General features: G+C 50.8%; 1 protein-coding gene across 1 annotated transcript; it reads right to left on the bottom strand.

The window, feature by feature from the left end:
• Window positions 1-499: 499 nt before the first annotated feature.
• Tmem171 (transmembrane protein 171) lies at window positions 500-6,656 on the bottom strand. Its single transcript, XM_059276295.1, has 3 exons — window positions 6,020-6,656; window positions 3,102-3,240; window positions 500-734 (listed from the first exon to the last, which is right to left on the bottom strand). Exons 1-3 carry the CDS (start codon window positions 6,654-6,656, stop codon window positions 500-502), a joined length of 1,011 nt encoding a protein of 336 aa, XP_059132278.1.
• Between the last annotated feature and the right edge of the window lie 7,374 nt (window positions 6,657-14,030).

The following is a 14,030-nucleotide window of genomic DNA, read 5'->3' as shown; positions in this document are numbered from 1 at the left end:
ACAACTAAACATTAACAGACTCCGGCTGGCCTCTGGCAGCACCAGGCACTGATAGGGCCCGGCTTCCTGAGACCAGCTAAGGGCAGGGTGGGGCAAATGGCTCAGTCAGTAGGGTGTTCGTTCTGCAAATGTGAGGACCTGAATTCAGTCCCCAAGACCCTTGTGCAAAAGCGGGTCATGGTGGCATACTTGGAACCCCAGCTCCGAGGAGGTGCGGACAGAGAAGAGCTCCCTGAGGCTCACTGGCCAGCCAGCCGACCCTACACAATGAGTTCCAGACCAAGGAGAGAACTTGTCTCAAAAAAACAAGGGAGACAGAGAGCTTCTGAGGAGCAACATCCAAGGTTGATCTCTGTCACAGGGCCTAGCCTGAAAGGTTACTGACTTCTTTTGATGTCACGGCAGAAAAATGGGAACACAGCCAATGTTATTGTATTTTTTATTAAAAAATTAAATAAAAATAACAATCCATGAAATATATAAAAGTGAAGTCCAAAATTCATGGTGGGGATGGCTCAGAAAGTTGGGATGGCTCAGAAGGTGGGGGCAGCTCAGAAGGTGCATCCGTGGGCGTGGCCAGGGCAGTTTCTTTCTCTTCATATCTAGGGGGCAGATCCAGTGGAAGATGCCCAGGGTGTGAGCTCTCAGAGGGTGAACCCGGCACAGAAATGGTGTATATGAGTTCCCGTTCTCTCTCAGAGGCTGCGCCCTGGCTCTCAGGAGTTGGGGTCCTTCTGGAAAGAAAGAACAAGATTATGAGAGGACACAAAGAAAACAGGGACAGCCCTCAGGTACGAGGCTTCTCCGGATGCCATGCTTCTAGGAGCCTCGGCCCAATCTAGGAGCTGTTTCTCCTATAATCCTACGTTGTTGCTGTTGTTGAGACAGGGTCTCGTGATGTAGTCCTGGCTGGCCTTGAACTCACAGAGATCTGCCTGCCTCTGCTTCCCGGGTGCTGGGATTAAAGGCCTATGCTACCATGCTTGCCTATTGTGTTTTATAGATCTGCTTTCATTCCTTACCCCTTACTTTTTTTTTTATTTTTACAAAGGGGTGTGTGTGTGTGTGTGTGTGTGTGTGTGTGTGTGTGTGTGTGTGTGTGTTTGGCACATGTGCCATACATAGTGCACGTGTGGAGGTCAGAGAACAACTTTCAAGAGTTGGTTCTCCCCTTCCACCAAGTGGGTCCCCAGGATTGACCTCAGGTCGTCGGCTTGGCAGCCAACGCTTTGACCCAATGAGACACCTTGCCAGTCCCTTATCTCTTTTTTTTTTTTTTTTCTTAGAATTTGCTGTAACATTAAGACAGCTTGGCTTCTGTTGTCACTGTCTTTGCCAGTGAAAAGGCTCTAAGCTTAAAGGTTCAGACATCTCCTAGCAACAACTGGTGCGCCCGCACACTGGCACGCACAGTCACTGTCTTCTGAGGAGGATACAGTAAGGTATGTGAATATACGCAAATAGAGCATTAAAAACCAAGCCAACAGCTTGATGGGAGGCAGGAAGGGACACCAGTCACTGGAGAGGCTCCAACGGCAGGGGACTAATTTCAGTTCCACTCTGCTGCTTTCCCAGTGGGTGATCTTAGACACACGATTCACCCTTCAGGAGTCTCCGTTACCTTCTCTACAATATTCTGAGGGTAGCAGTAACCTTCCATCTAGAGTGACCGTGAAACTCAGAAAATAATGCAAGCAAAACCAGACCCGGAGGTCCTGGCATCAATACTGCCATCTCAATGGGGACTTATGTGAAGCCCCTAGACATGGTCTTAGGTTTGGGGAAGTTTATCATTGGAGGAAAAAATACAGCATTCATTGGTAGATGTCTATCTCCAATTGCCTGGTCTTTCTCCACTGAGCAACATCTGCATTCAGCACCCTGGTCCCCAGCTCACTATGAGACACTCATGAGCCCGCTCCGTCCCCTGGCCATCTCCTTCTCCCTCTCATTAGATAAACTCTCCCCTTATTTTTGTGGCAAACAGGATCCTCAGACAACTTCATGTTCCTCTAAACCTTGACAAAGGGCATGTGTCCTCTGGCCCCTTCACCAGGCTGCACACACCCAACCTCCTCTATTTGATTGCTGAGGTTCTTTTCGTTCCCAGGGCAACCACTGAGTGAACACATATGGGCACCAGGTCCCTAGGGCTTAACTTCTCCTTCTCTGAAAAATGCACACATTTCGCCAACTACCTTCCCATTTTGCCCTGGGATATTTTTCAGCAACATTTCCTTCCCTCACCACAACCTGGGTTCCCAACTCCGTAAGAGTTGGCATCTGGGGGCCACACACACTGGCCCCTATCTGGCACTGTCGGGAACTCCTACGTGGACACCTTCTACCAAGTCTTAAGAGGTCCATATCAGTACCGCCTCTTCTCGGTACACCCAGCCCTGAAAGTCTACCTCAAAGGTCTATTCTCATGTTCCCCCGACTAGCGGGGAGCCCTGATCCTCTCCTAGCCTGTGTGCCCTCCTTCACCACTATCCCCGTCACTCACTCTGGAGATCAGTGTCCCCCCTCTTCCTTGAGACCAGCCTTCCTCCTACCCTCTCACTGTGTCTTAGGTTCTTGCTGCCTCAGGCCTGTCCCATGAGACTCTCTTTGCTTTGGATGTGGAGTGGGGCACGGACCATCTGTCTCTCTCCAATCATCCTTCAAAGCTCTGAGGCCCAGAGGCTATCGAACACGGAGAGAGAGGCCCAGCTGGGCCAGGTCAGAGCCTCCTCCATTAGAGTACTGAAATCCTTCTGCGCATGTCCCCTGGAGCCTTGAACCTCTCCCTCTGCCATCTGAAGCAGCAACACTAATCGAGCAGAGGCCTCCAGCCCCCGTGGCGGCTGCCTGTGTGACAGATGTGTAGTTATCGGAAACAATAAAGATGCCCAGAGGTTTCCTAGCAATCCTTCATCACTCACCCTATGAACTACCCGAGGTTTCCTGACTGAGTGTGGGCATCAAGGCAGGAACTCTGGCATACCACCACATCCTCCGCACTCTAACGTCAACACAGCCTTAGAGCTAGGCTGGCCTGAGTTCAGGCCTAGTTCTGGAACGGCTACACATGCCCACTGGTGGGGAAGGGGAACTCTTACCCGTGGTTAAAAAGACTGCAGTAGGAAGGTGGGTTTTCAGCCCGGTGGTGCAAGCTGTTCGCCCCAGGAGGTCGAGTGCCCGAGGAAGACTCCGGAAAGTAAGGCGGTGGAGGGGGCGGGAATATTATCACCGAGTCACCTGGGGAAAACACAGAACAACAAGTTAGAAAAAAAACAAAATTAATGGCTTCTCTCTTGCCATCTCCACACACACACCATAAAAGGTCAAAACAGCCCTGTGCGCTCTGGAATGTGAAAGTAGGCCTGTGACGCTTCCATGTGGAGTAGACTAGGTTTCAGTTGGGAGGGAAGGGGGTTGAACTGCTAACAGGTGTTTCTGTTTGGGAGGAAGGGAAGATTCCAGAAGCTGATGGTGATGATAGTGTTGCAATAGCTTGACTATATTTAATAACATTACATTGTATATACTGTGTATTATATAAACATAGATATCCATATATATATATATGTATATAACATTACATTGTATATAGCGTATATATAAACTGTATATACAGTATATTTAAAACAGTTAAAATAGGGCTGGGGGATAGCTCAGTCAGTACAGCACTAGCCTCACAATCAGGAGGACCTGTGTTCAAATCCCCACACCCTTATAAGACCCTGGGCAGAGGGGCATGTGCCTGTAATCTCAGGGAGGAGGAAACAGGGGGGTCCTTGGGGTTCACTGGCTAGCCAGCCTAGCCAAATCAGCAAACGTTTTGCGGCAGTTGTAATGCCTGTCTCAAAAACATAGAAGGCCGCGTGTGCAGATGAGGGAGACACCCAACATCAGCATCTAGCCCTCATCTGCACACACGTGTGCACACACGCATATGAAGGCACACATGCACTCACATAACACAACAGTAAATGAAAATTAAAAATGGCTAAGCCAGGAAATTTATTGTTGTTCTGTTTTTTTGTTTGTTTTGGTTTTCTTTTTCTTTTGTTTTGTTTGAGACAGGGTCTCACTATGTAGCCCTGGCTGGCCTAGAGCTTGATGTGTAGACCAGGCTGGCCTCCAACTCACAGAGATCCGTCTACCTCTGCCTCTTGAGTGCTGGGATTAAAAATGTGTCACTATGCCTGGTCCTGAAATAGTAAGTTTTGGGGTACATACAGGTCACCACATTTTTTTAAGTTGGCCTATAATTCAGAGTCTTGAGTTCTCCGGTGGTAATATGGAGTCAGCCTCTGTCAAGCCCCCCTGAGCTAATGCATCTGTGAGACACTCTCAAAGACATCCAACTTCTCAGGGACGTCTTCTGTTGAGAAGGGTTTTCTTGCTTTCTAGTGGTAATCTTAACTCATCAAAATCCAGCTGCTGGATTAAGCGCAGAGTTGCTCCAACACAGCACTCCGCTCACGTGGCAACGGGCCACGCTGAGCCCCACCTCCGCCGCAGCCGCCCGGGTGCAGTCGAACTTCTAAGAGTTTGTTTTAGTGTCCCTGTTCCCTCTAGAACACACCCCTGTGTTCTGAGGAGGAGGGAACGAGGGACCAGGACTAAGTTGTCTCCCAGTTCCGATCCTTTCCGATTCCCATGCATGGCATGATGACCACTGTCCAGAACATTCTAGACAGGTCGCAGCTCTGCTGTCAGAGGACTGAGGAAGGATGGGCCGGCGCCACCAGGTGACGGTGCCAGGAAGAGGTAGGAAAGAGAACTCCACTTCCGTATAGGGAAGAGACCAGTTCACACTAGTGACTGGACGTCTAAAAAACCATTTGCCAGGGCCCAAGCCAGTGTAGGCCTGAGCAAACTCAGAACTCCCTGGCCTCGGCTGCCACAGCTGCCAGCCGCACAGAACAGCACCTGTCTTGGAGGACAAAAAGGACAGGTTGTGGCCACTTGCGTCCAGTGTTAAAGTGCCGCCTCACACAGAGCAAACCTTGGGCCTGTGACACCTGGCGATGGCACCTTCGTCTCTGTCACCAGCTAAGGGCATTTGTTTGTCTGATGAAGAAACACTTCCAGCTGGCAGTCTCGGCCCCACCCCCCCACCCCCCCACCGCCACTGCCTCAGCCATTTCCCAGAAGTCACAGAGATGCCCAGAAAATGGATGAAGTCCTACTGTCCTGAGAAGAGAGGGCGGGTGGACCCCTGACCTGCTGAAACTTGACAAACTGGAAAGGTTCCCTTTGGATTCATCTGAGTTTTAGAGGACATTGTTGGTGGGGAGCGGAGATGGCGCAGCAGTTAAGAGCATGTACTGCTCTTTCAGAGGCTCCAAGTTAGGGTCTCAGCACCAGCAGCCAGCAGTTCACAACTGCTTGTAACTCCAGTTCCAGGGGATTCAACACCCTCTTCTGACCTCCTCAGGCACCTCCACATATATCCCTACAAACACACCCACACCCCCCCACACACACATACACACTACTACTACTAATAATAATAATAGTAACAATAATAATAATTCTTAGTTGGGAGTAGTAGCACATGCCTTTAATCCCAGCACTAGGAAGGCAGAGGCAGGTGGATCTCTGTGAGTTTGAGGCCAGCCTGGTCCACATAGTGAGTTCCAGGACAGCCAGAGCTGCAGAGTGAGACTGTATCTCAAATACAAACAAACAAACAAAAAAAAACCAAGGAAGCTCTTAGTAGGCCTAGGAGCTGAAATCGAATGCTCACTTTAACTATATACTGTAGTGTAACAGACCTGTGAAGCAAGCCCACAGGGCAGACCTTCTTACAGCCTGCTTTTCGTGTGTGTGTGTGTGTGTGTGTGTGTGTGTGTGTGTGTGTGTGTTTGGTGGTGGGTTATCTGTGTGTTCAGGTGTGCGCACTTGTATGAGACAGAGAGGAGTTGAGTTGAGAAAAGGAATCTAGACCAGACCTAGGGAAGCCTGGGGAGGCCTTAAAGCAATGCCCACTGAGACTTGAGCAAGCTTACAAACGACCAACACTCACCTACAGTGATATGGACCGGCTCCGTACTGTGAGCATGTCCCCCTTCAATTTCAGAGGTATCTCGGCTGGAACTCAAGTTGTGTTTCTTCTTAACGTGGGCCACCACAAAGAAACACAATCCCACAAGCACAATCAAGGGCCCCATGATCTGCAGAGACAGGAAGCCGCAGATCTGGGGCTCTGTTTCTCCCGTGTCCGTCTCGTTCAGCGGCTCCCGTTCCCAGTCTGCGCCGCATCCAGGCACCCAAATGCCCAGGATGCTGATGAGCATGCCACTGGTCAGGAACAAGAACCCAAAGATGAGGCATTGGGCAAACTGGCGGCTCTCTCCACAGATGAAGGATTGGTCAGGGTCCTGGAGGCCTCGCCGCTGCCCCTCCCGCAGATGCAGTCGTGCCCGGGAGCGGGCCAGAACCACAGCCCCCAGCCCGATCACTGCGCACGATGGGCCAGCAATCTTTAGCACCATGTTGCAGTGTGAGAGGGCCTTATATTGGCAAGCCTGGTAGCCAAAGATGGAGAGCAGGACTCCCACACACAACAGGACCGCACCGAAGAGGAAGAGGAAGAAAATGAGCTTGCTGACATGCCTGTCCCTCTGGTCCCCATCTGGCTCAGCCGTTCCTACAGAAGACATGGCCAGAAAAGAAAAAAGGCTTCCTCGTTGCTCCCTGCCGTGAAGCGGAAATGTGTTTCCTTCCCTCCCGAAGTTTCAGGCTCTGCAAACAACAATAAATGCAAAATTACAACGGATACAGCTATCTACGACCAGCTCTGATCTCTTGCTGGCCATTGCAGAAATCACAGAAGGGTGACCTGTTAGTAGGTAGAATGTTATGCAATTGGTCTGCTGTAGAACAATGACTGGGCCTATGAGTCAGGAGAACTGGCATCCAAAGACTCCCAAATGTGTAATTTCATGAATATATCAAAAAAGAGGAAATTCAATTACCGTGCTTCTGAGATAAGGAAATCTTTTTAAAAATAAATAAGATGACTGGGTGTGGCTTTTCCTGTTCTGAGTCTTACAAACTCATTTCTCCAGGCCAATGAAATAATAATAATAATAATAATAATAATAATAATAATAATAGTGGCAGGTAGGTAATGGAAGAGCCATGGGGATAATTTCAGACATACAGCTGTCCGGTATCGTATCAGAACTGCTCTGAGAATTTGGGTAAATTTTTGTCCAATAACTAACTTCCCACTTCTTGTTTAAGATTTCCCCAGCTTTTCACTTCTCACTTTATTCTAAGGCTGCATCCACACACGATCCAACGCCCGCAGTTTCAACAGGACGGAAAGGTAGTTCAGAAAGGCAGTGGGTTTGTGGACTTTTAAGCTAACTCTGTCAAAATGTCATTCTAGGATTCTCAAGATGCCAACCCTAGGGCTGCCCAGACACTACACCCTCACTGGCAGCTCAGTGTCTGGACCCTGGCATGACCTGAGAAAATCTGGCACAACAGGTAAAGTCCAGCCCCATGGCAGAGGTAGACGGTGCCCTCAGGTAGGCGAGCAGACCCAGGTGGGTGGCTAACACTCACCCTCTTCCACAGCGCCGCCCACTTCCACAGAGGCTTAGACACATTGAAAAGCAAGTGGTTACAGGGCAATAAAGGCTCACAAACGTGCTGGGAAAACAGAAATGTCCAATGGAAAAAGCTCCTCATACAAAACCACAAAAGGCCGGTACTTCAAGACTATTTTATACTCATACTAGCTGGACATGTGGCGCACGCCTTTGATCTCAGCACTTGGGAGGCAGTAGGCGGATCTCTGAGCTCGAGGTCAGCCTGGTCTACAGAGTGAGTTCCAGGACAGCCAGAGAGAGCTACATAATAGAGAGACCCTGTCCCAAAATAAAACAAAAACAAAAGAGTATTGTATACTGACGTCTCCAAGCAGTGGTTAAAGGGTAGGCTGGTTTGCACAGCATTGGTTTTGAACCAGTGACTTTGTTTCACTTGAGTGAATGGAAGTAAGGGTCCTTACTGTACCACTCACGAACACAATCCAAATAGAGAAAATGTTAAAATGTGGGGCTGGGGAGATGGCTCAGTGGTTAAGAGCACTGGCTGCTCTTCCAGAGGACCCAGGTTCCATTCCCAGTACCCACATGTCAGCTCACAACTCTCTGTAACTCCAGTTCTAGGGAATCTGACACCCTCATACAGACATGCATGTAGGCAAAAACACAGTGCACATGAAATAAATAAGTAAAAAAAAAAAAAAAAAACTTTAAAACATAATTTGCCGTTCACATTCATGATCTCACATGAAGGAGTTCATGGCCAAGACCTAGACAAACTAAATCGTATAAAAAGATGAGTTTGGGTAAAGATGGTAATCAATTGAAGCCACCATAGGAAGTACTTTCCCCCCTCACCCCCTCCCCAGGAAAGTGCGATAGAATCAGAAGAAAGTGAAGGAAGAAAAAAGAAGCAGATGAGGCAAGCCTTCCTCTCAAACTTGGAAAAGACACATTCCATGAAGATGCTGTTAAGATGGAAGACTTAAAGCATCGTGCTAATTCAAAACACATCTTCCCTTGAATCACATAATATTACTGCTGCTTTCCCAGATAAGGACTGCCTCAAGTTCTGTTAGGAACTCACTGGGTTCTTGGTGTCTTCAGCTTTGCGGGCCTCGACTCTTAAGGCAAGTTCCCAAACACCAACAATATAAACAGAAGCCCCAAACTAGATTTGCAGTTTCTTTCCCCTAGGACGCCTAGCACATTTGTTAGTCCCTGATCCAAACTAAGGTGGGGATCGCCCCAGCGCCCCGCTTAGGTGCGCTCAAAACACGGACACCCGGGGACATCCACATAGATGGAAAATTACCTAAGAAACCGAACCCTCTCTACCTTAAACTGTTTCCAAAGCCAACCCCACAAAGCCAGATCCGCTCATAAACACTCCTTTGGTTTTTCCCAAAGCCAGTCCCAAATCAACAGCATCTCTCCGCTTCCCACCTTCGGGAGAGTTGGCAAAGCCAAGCCAGGAGAGGCAAATGTCTCTGCAGGGAGTTGCTGCGGTTCCCAGGGTGCCGCTTACCTGAGCTGGTCCTGGGACTCTCCGCCGCACGCCTGGCTTCCACGCACACCCTCTGCGCGTCCGGGCGCGGAGGGCGGGTCGCCTCCGTGTGCACAGGGCCAGGCGGTGCCGGGTCCGTGGGCACGGCGGCCGGGCGGGGCAGGGCAGGGCTGACCGGTGGGAGCTGGCCGCCGCCGGGTGCTGCCCTCCCGGGGCCTGGGCGCGCCGCGCCCGAGCGCAGAACTAAGGGCGGCTTCGTGGCCCTGGGACGGTAAGACTTGGCGGTGCACCCGAGGGACTGGGGTGTGAGTGGAGAGCCAGATTGACCCGCTCCACCAAGCTGGGGGTACCAGCGAGTTGAGATTGTCCCCCTGGCAGCCTGGACTGCGTGGCAGGCAGCTGGGAGGAGAGCTGGTCCCTTTGCAGCCTAGGTGCAGACAGAGCTCCCGGGGCTGCCGGAGAGCTGAGCCCCGGCAGAGCAACAGGGAAAGCCAGGGATCCCAGTCCGCCACTGAGCCTGGTCTTCGTCGTCCGCCGCCACTGCTGATCAGAAGTCAGGTGGCCGGTCCTTCTACTGCTCTGAGATCTCGACCTGGGGAGGTCACTGGAGCTAGGGCCCCGCAGGGAGCTTTCTACAACAGGATATGGGAACACCTGGGCCCGCTAGAGAGTGAGACAGGGGACCTCGTACTCTAGCATTCAACCTGAGGGCCTCGCTCCTAGACTGAAGTGGATCCCCCATCAAGTCCTGTAGTGTGCCACCTCTGTCCCGTCCTGGTCATATATGTGTGTGCTCACAGCCCTCCTTTGCCATAAAACACCCTCTCTGGTGCTCCAGGGATTAAGCTGTTAACTTTCCCTGACCTTGAACGCGAGTTTCTGATGGGGTTTGCTAATCCCCGTGCTATTTGTAACCTGCCCCGTGACACTTGACAAGTATCCAACTGTGCTAGTTTCCACACCAGAGGTCAGACCGCTGTGAGAAGTGAGTCAAGCGTGCTCTGGACCCGAACACTCAGGCGCCCAGAGCTCTGGGGACTTTCCCACTCAAGCCTTTTCTCCCTAACTTTCTGTCTCCTTGAAAGCCCACCCATTCTAACTCTATAGATGAGTTAGGTAAGAAGAGGTGAAGAAAGGAAGTGGGGCGGGGGGGGGGGGGGGGGGGGGGGAGGCGGGGAGCTAAGAGGGAGGGACGGAGAGTTACCTGGGCTTTGGGGCTGGTGGAATGGGAAAGGTGAAATGGGGGTTCACCGAGGAGGTTCACAGCCATGGGAGGGGCGCACTTGTCTAAGGGGCCAGATGTGGGCTTTCTCACAGTCAGGGTGCTCTGAGCACTGAGTCTCTGTCTTACATAATGGTTAGTACCAGCATTCAGCACCCAGAGGGCTCTGCGGAGTCCCTGCCTTATACCTGCAGCCCATGGCTCCCTACTGTGTGTCTCCAGCTCCCTGGAGCAGGTTGGGGTCATAAGTGGGTGGGGATCTAGCAATCCTATTGATTCAGTGAAGGAACCGAAGCCCAGCGGTGAACTGGCCACTGCATCTGCTTGCACGGGGCAAGCAGCCAGATGTGCTGAAAACTAAACGTTCTTCCCTGAGCTCGCCTGTCACCCAGAGAACCCACAGGCCGTGAACTTGGAGAATGCTTTTATTACATGGTCTTGTGATGCCAGGGAGGGACCTGTACAGATCAATAAAAGAACTATCCCAAGGACATTGCAGTCATCCAATGCCTTGGGTGGGGCTATCTTGGTCAAAGTGTCGAGCTACACCAGTCATCCTCTGGAAGGGCACCAAGGTATGTCCAGTTAATGGGCAGAGAACTACTAGTGGTTATTGCACAATAGTGGTGAGGCCTGGACTTTCTAAGAACTCGGGCCCTCACGCAGGAGTCGCCCCCTTCAACCCAGGCCTGCTCTCTTCACTGCACAAAACAGATCCATGTCCACTGCCCACTCACTCTTCCCTGCTCGCCTATTTGAAAGTCAGCCTCTGGCTGAGTCCTGTGCGAGCCTGCAAGGGGCCTGTTGATACAGCTGCCCCTCTGGTGCCACATGACTTCGGGCTCGCCACCCATGACAGACTTGAATGTCCTGGCACCAAGGACAATCAGATTAGCTCCCCCTGGGGACAGTCGCTGTTTGTGTCTTTTGGAGCCCTGCTTGACTAAATCAAAGCCTTGGAAACTGATGGTCTCCTGTCAAGTATGACTTCCTTCGCGGCGCTTGTCTTTAGATCAGGCCTGGTCTTGGGAGAGAGGCCGCACGATCCAAAAGCTGGTCCTCCTCCCCAACCTGCAGGCGGTGAGAAAAGGTGCCCCCAGACGGAACCCTTAGAAAAACAGCATCAACACGAAATTTTAAAACTGAGTGAAGCAAGGCACGGTAGTGAAGGGCTATAATCCTAGCCCTTGGGCGGCTGAGGATCATGAGTTCAAGGATGGCCTGGGCTCCATAACAAGTTCCAGGTGGACTTGGTCTACATAATGAGACTTCAGCTAACAAAACAAACCTTTGGATGTCCCTCAGATCCACCCAGTCCCTGAATACAGAAGGACTAAAGCAGAGGTGAGCGTTCATTTACTCACCCAGCAACTATTTACTGAGAATTCAATGGGGAGACAAAGATTTAGAAAGCCAAGGAGACCTACGCCTGGAGGAGAGCCATTCTTAAGGGAGTGAGTGAATGGTGGAGGTGTCTGCACCGTAGCACAAACTTGTTGGGAATGAGGAAGCCGTGCACTGTCTCCGATTGTATAACAAACGGCCCCCAAACACAGAAGCTGAAAACAATAGAGTTACTGTCTCCCATAGTTTCTGAGGGTCACGAAGGAGGTCAGTTTCTGGGAGTGGCTTCGCCAGGTGGTTCTGGTTTGAGGGTCTCTCCCAAGGCTGCAGTCACATGGTGGGCCAGAAAGGCAGGTATGTGTAGGTGTGGCTGGGGCTGGAGCAGCAGCTTCAGGGTGGCTCACATCCCCGGTGCCAAGTGCCATCCCTTTGGCAGAACTGCAAGAATGCCCTCACCATGGGGCAGTCAGGGTTCCCTGCGGGAGCCATGCCGGAAAGAGCCTGAGGAGGGGACGATGCAGGGCCTTCCATGTCCTCTGGATTGAGCCACTAAATCAAGGGAAGGAGAATTCGGTTGCATGTCAAAGGGCCTGTGGGGGGCAAGTTCTGTAATATCTGGGAGAAGAGGAGAAGAATACTTTAGGCAGAGATAACAGCAGTACAGGGGCTGAAGAAAGAACTGTGCGCTGGCCACTCTTCCCAAGGACCCAAAGTGGAGTTCAGTTCCCAGCACTCCCATTGGGCGGTTCAGGACTACGTGTTACTCCAGTCCCAGGGGATTGGACACCTTCTTCTGGCCTCTTCAGGCACCAGGACACACATGGTAGATACACACATAGACACACACACATAAATAAAATAAAAATAAACCTTAAAAAAACAACGGGGGCGGGGGACAGAGAGATGGTTCAGCCATTAAGAGCGCTTGCTGCTCTTGTGGAGGTCCCAGGTTCCGTTCCTAGGGCCTATGTGGCAGCTCACAACTGTCTTTAACTTTTTTCAGAGGTACCGATGCCCTCTTCTGGCCTCTGCCAGCATCAGACACACACCTAGTGCACAGACATACACGCAGGCAAAATACCCATACTCATAAACATTTTTTTAATTAAAAAAAAAAGCAAGCGCAAAAGCTCTGAGATGAGCATGGGCGTGTTTGGAGAAGAGCAGGAGGCCAGGGTGGCTGAAGTGGGTGAACACAGGGAAGAAGACCTTAGAAGAAAGAGGACACATGGGCCACAAACTGAGCCCAGTGGGGGCTCAGGAACACCAGGGACACCAGGAGGCAAAGGCCGCCAGCTTGTATGGGGCCTTGAAGATCACTGTGAGAAGTTGAGACTCAGTAGAGGGGACGCCTGGACTGGCTTTTGAGCTTAGTGTAGGATCTGATTTTATTTTTTGAGATGGCCTCTCATGGGTAGATCTGGAGCTTATAGGTTATAGGCTCCAGTAATCCTCCTGCCTTAGCCTTCCAAGAAGTTAGGTTTTTTTTTTTTTTTTAGTTTTTAAGGTGTGTGTGTGTGTGTGTGTGTGTGTGTGTGTGTGTGTGTAAGGTTATGTGTACATGTGCCCATAGTGGCCCGGGAGGTTTTCAAGACTCCCAGATACTCCCCTGAAACTGCCTCGATTGATCCAGCCACCCAGCTTCACAGTGGATGCTGCCAGTATTCCTCAGGTGTTTTCTTTTCTCCTCAACCCAGGAGCCTGAAACATGGGTAGAGGTTGACTGATGGGCGTGTGAGAATTTAAGGTTCAGGTTGGGTCCCCCAACTGATCCTCACACAAAGGCAACCCTCTGCAGTCACTTGACAGCCTGGATGATGCTGTTGATTTCACATGGCTGATACCAGCTCTGCCTGAGTGCCTGGTCACCTCAGCAGGAGTGTGGAATGCATGTATTTGTTTCAGGAAGAGAGAGTTCACCTGGAGCACGCATGGCCTTACTGCGGTCAACCTTTCTGCACTTATTCAGGGGAGAGACTCCCCCCAGCACACACATAGCGGCCACAGCTTCTGCTCTAAGGGCTAGAAGAAACCAATTTGTTGAAAAGTCTGAAGGAAAAAAACGGTGGTTTCCTGGCATGTGGTGTTGCTCGTTCAATTCTCCACAGCCTACTGGACCCCAAGGAACGGACGGTTTCTTCCCAGCATATAAAAAGGGGATTAGACAGGCTGGATTTTGCTATTGCCTTCATTACTTTACTAATTGCATGGACTTGAGCAAGTAGCATGTTCTCTGTGCCTCTCAGTCCTCATCCAGGAACAACGAGACCTACCAGAAAGGCTAAGTATGAGGCAGGTGGAGGATGTCAACAAATGTGCTTCTTTTTAACCCCTGTGGTTACTCAGGAGAGCTGAGGAGGCCCACAGAGATCAAAATGAGATCTATCACGGTGGTTCTCAGGGC

The sequence above is a fragment of the Peromyscus eremicus genome, chromosome 11, assembly GCF_949786415.1.
Source record: "Peromyscus eremicus chromosome 11, PerEre_H2_v1, whole genome shotgun sequence".
Taxonomy (NCBI): Eukaryota; Metazoa; Chordata; class Mammalia; order Rodentia; family Cricetidae; genus Peromyscus; species Peromyscus eremicus.
The sequence above is the reverse complement of the archived record's forward strand: the minus strand, read 5'-3'. Positions and strand labels throughout refer to the sequence as shown.

Bases quoted from the DNA above. Each gene is read 5' to 3' on its own strand.
- Tmem171 (XM_059276295.1), bottom strand. From the start codon at position 6,656: ATGTCTTCTGTAGGAACGGCTGAGCCAGATGGGGACCAGAGGGACAGG. The intron at 3,241-6,019 runs GTGAGTGTTGGT...TGTTTTCCCCAG, and splicing joins GCCGGTCCATATCACTGTAG to GTGACTCGGTGATAATATTC. The intron at 735-3,101 runs GTAAGAGTTCCC...CTTTCTTTCCAG, and splicing joins TGCAGTCTTTTTAACCACGG to AAGGACCCCAACTCCTGAGA.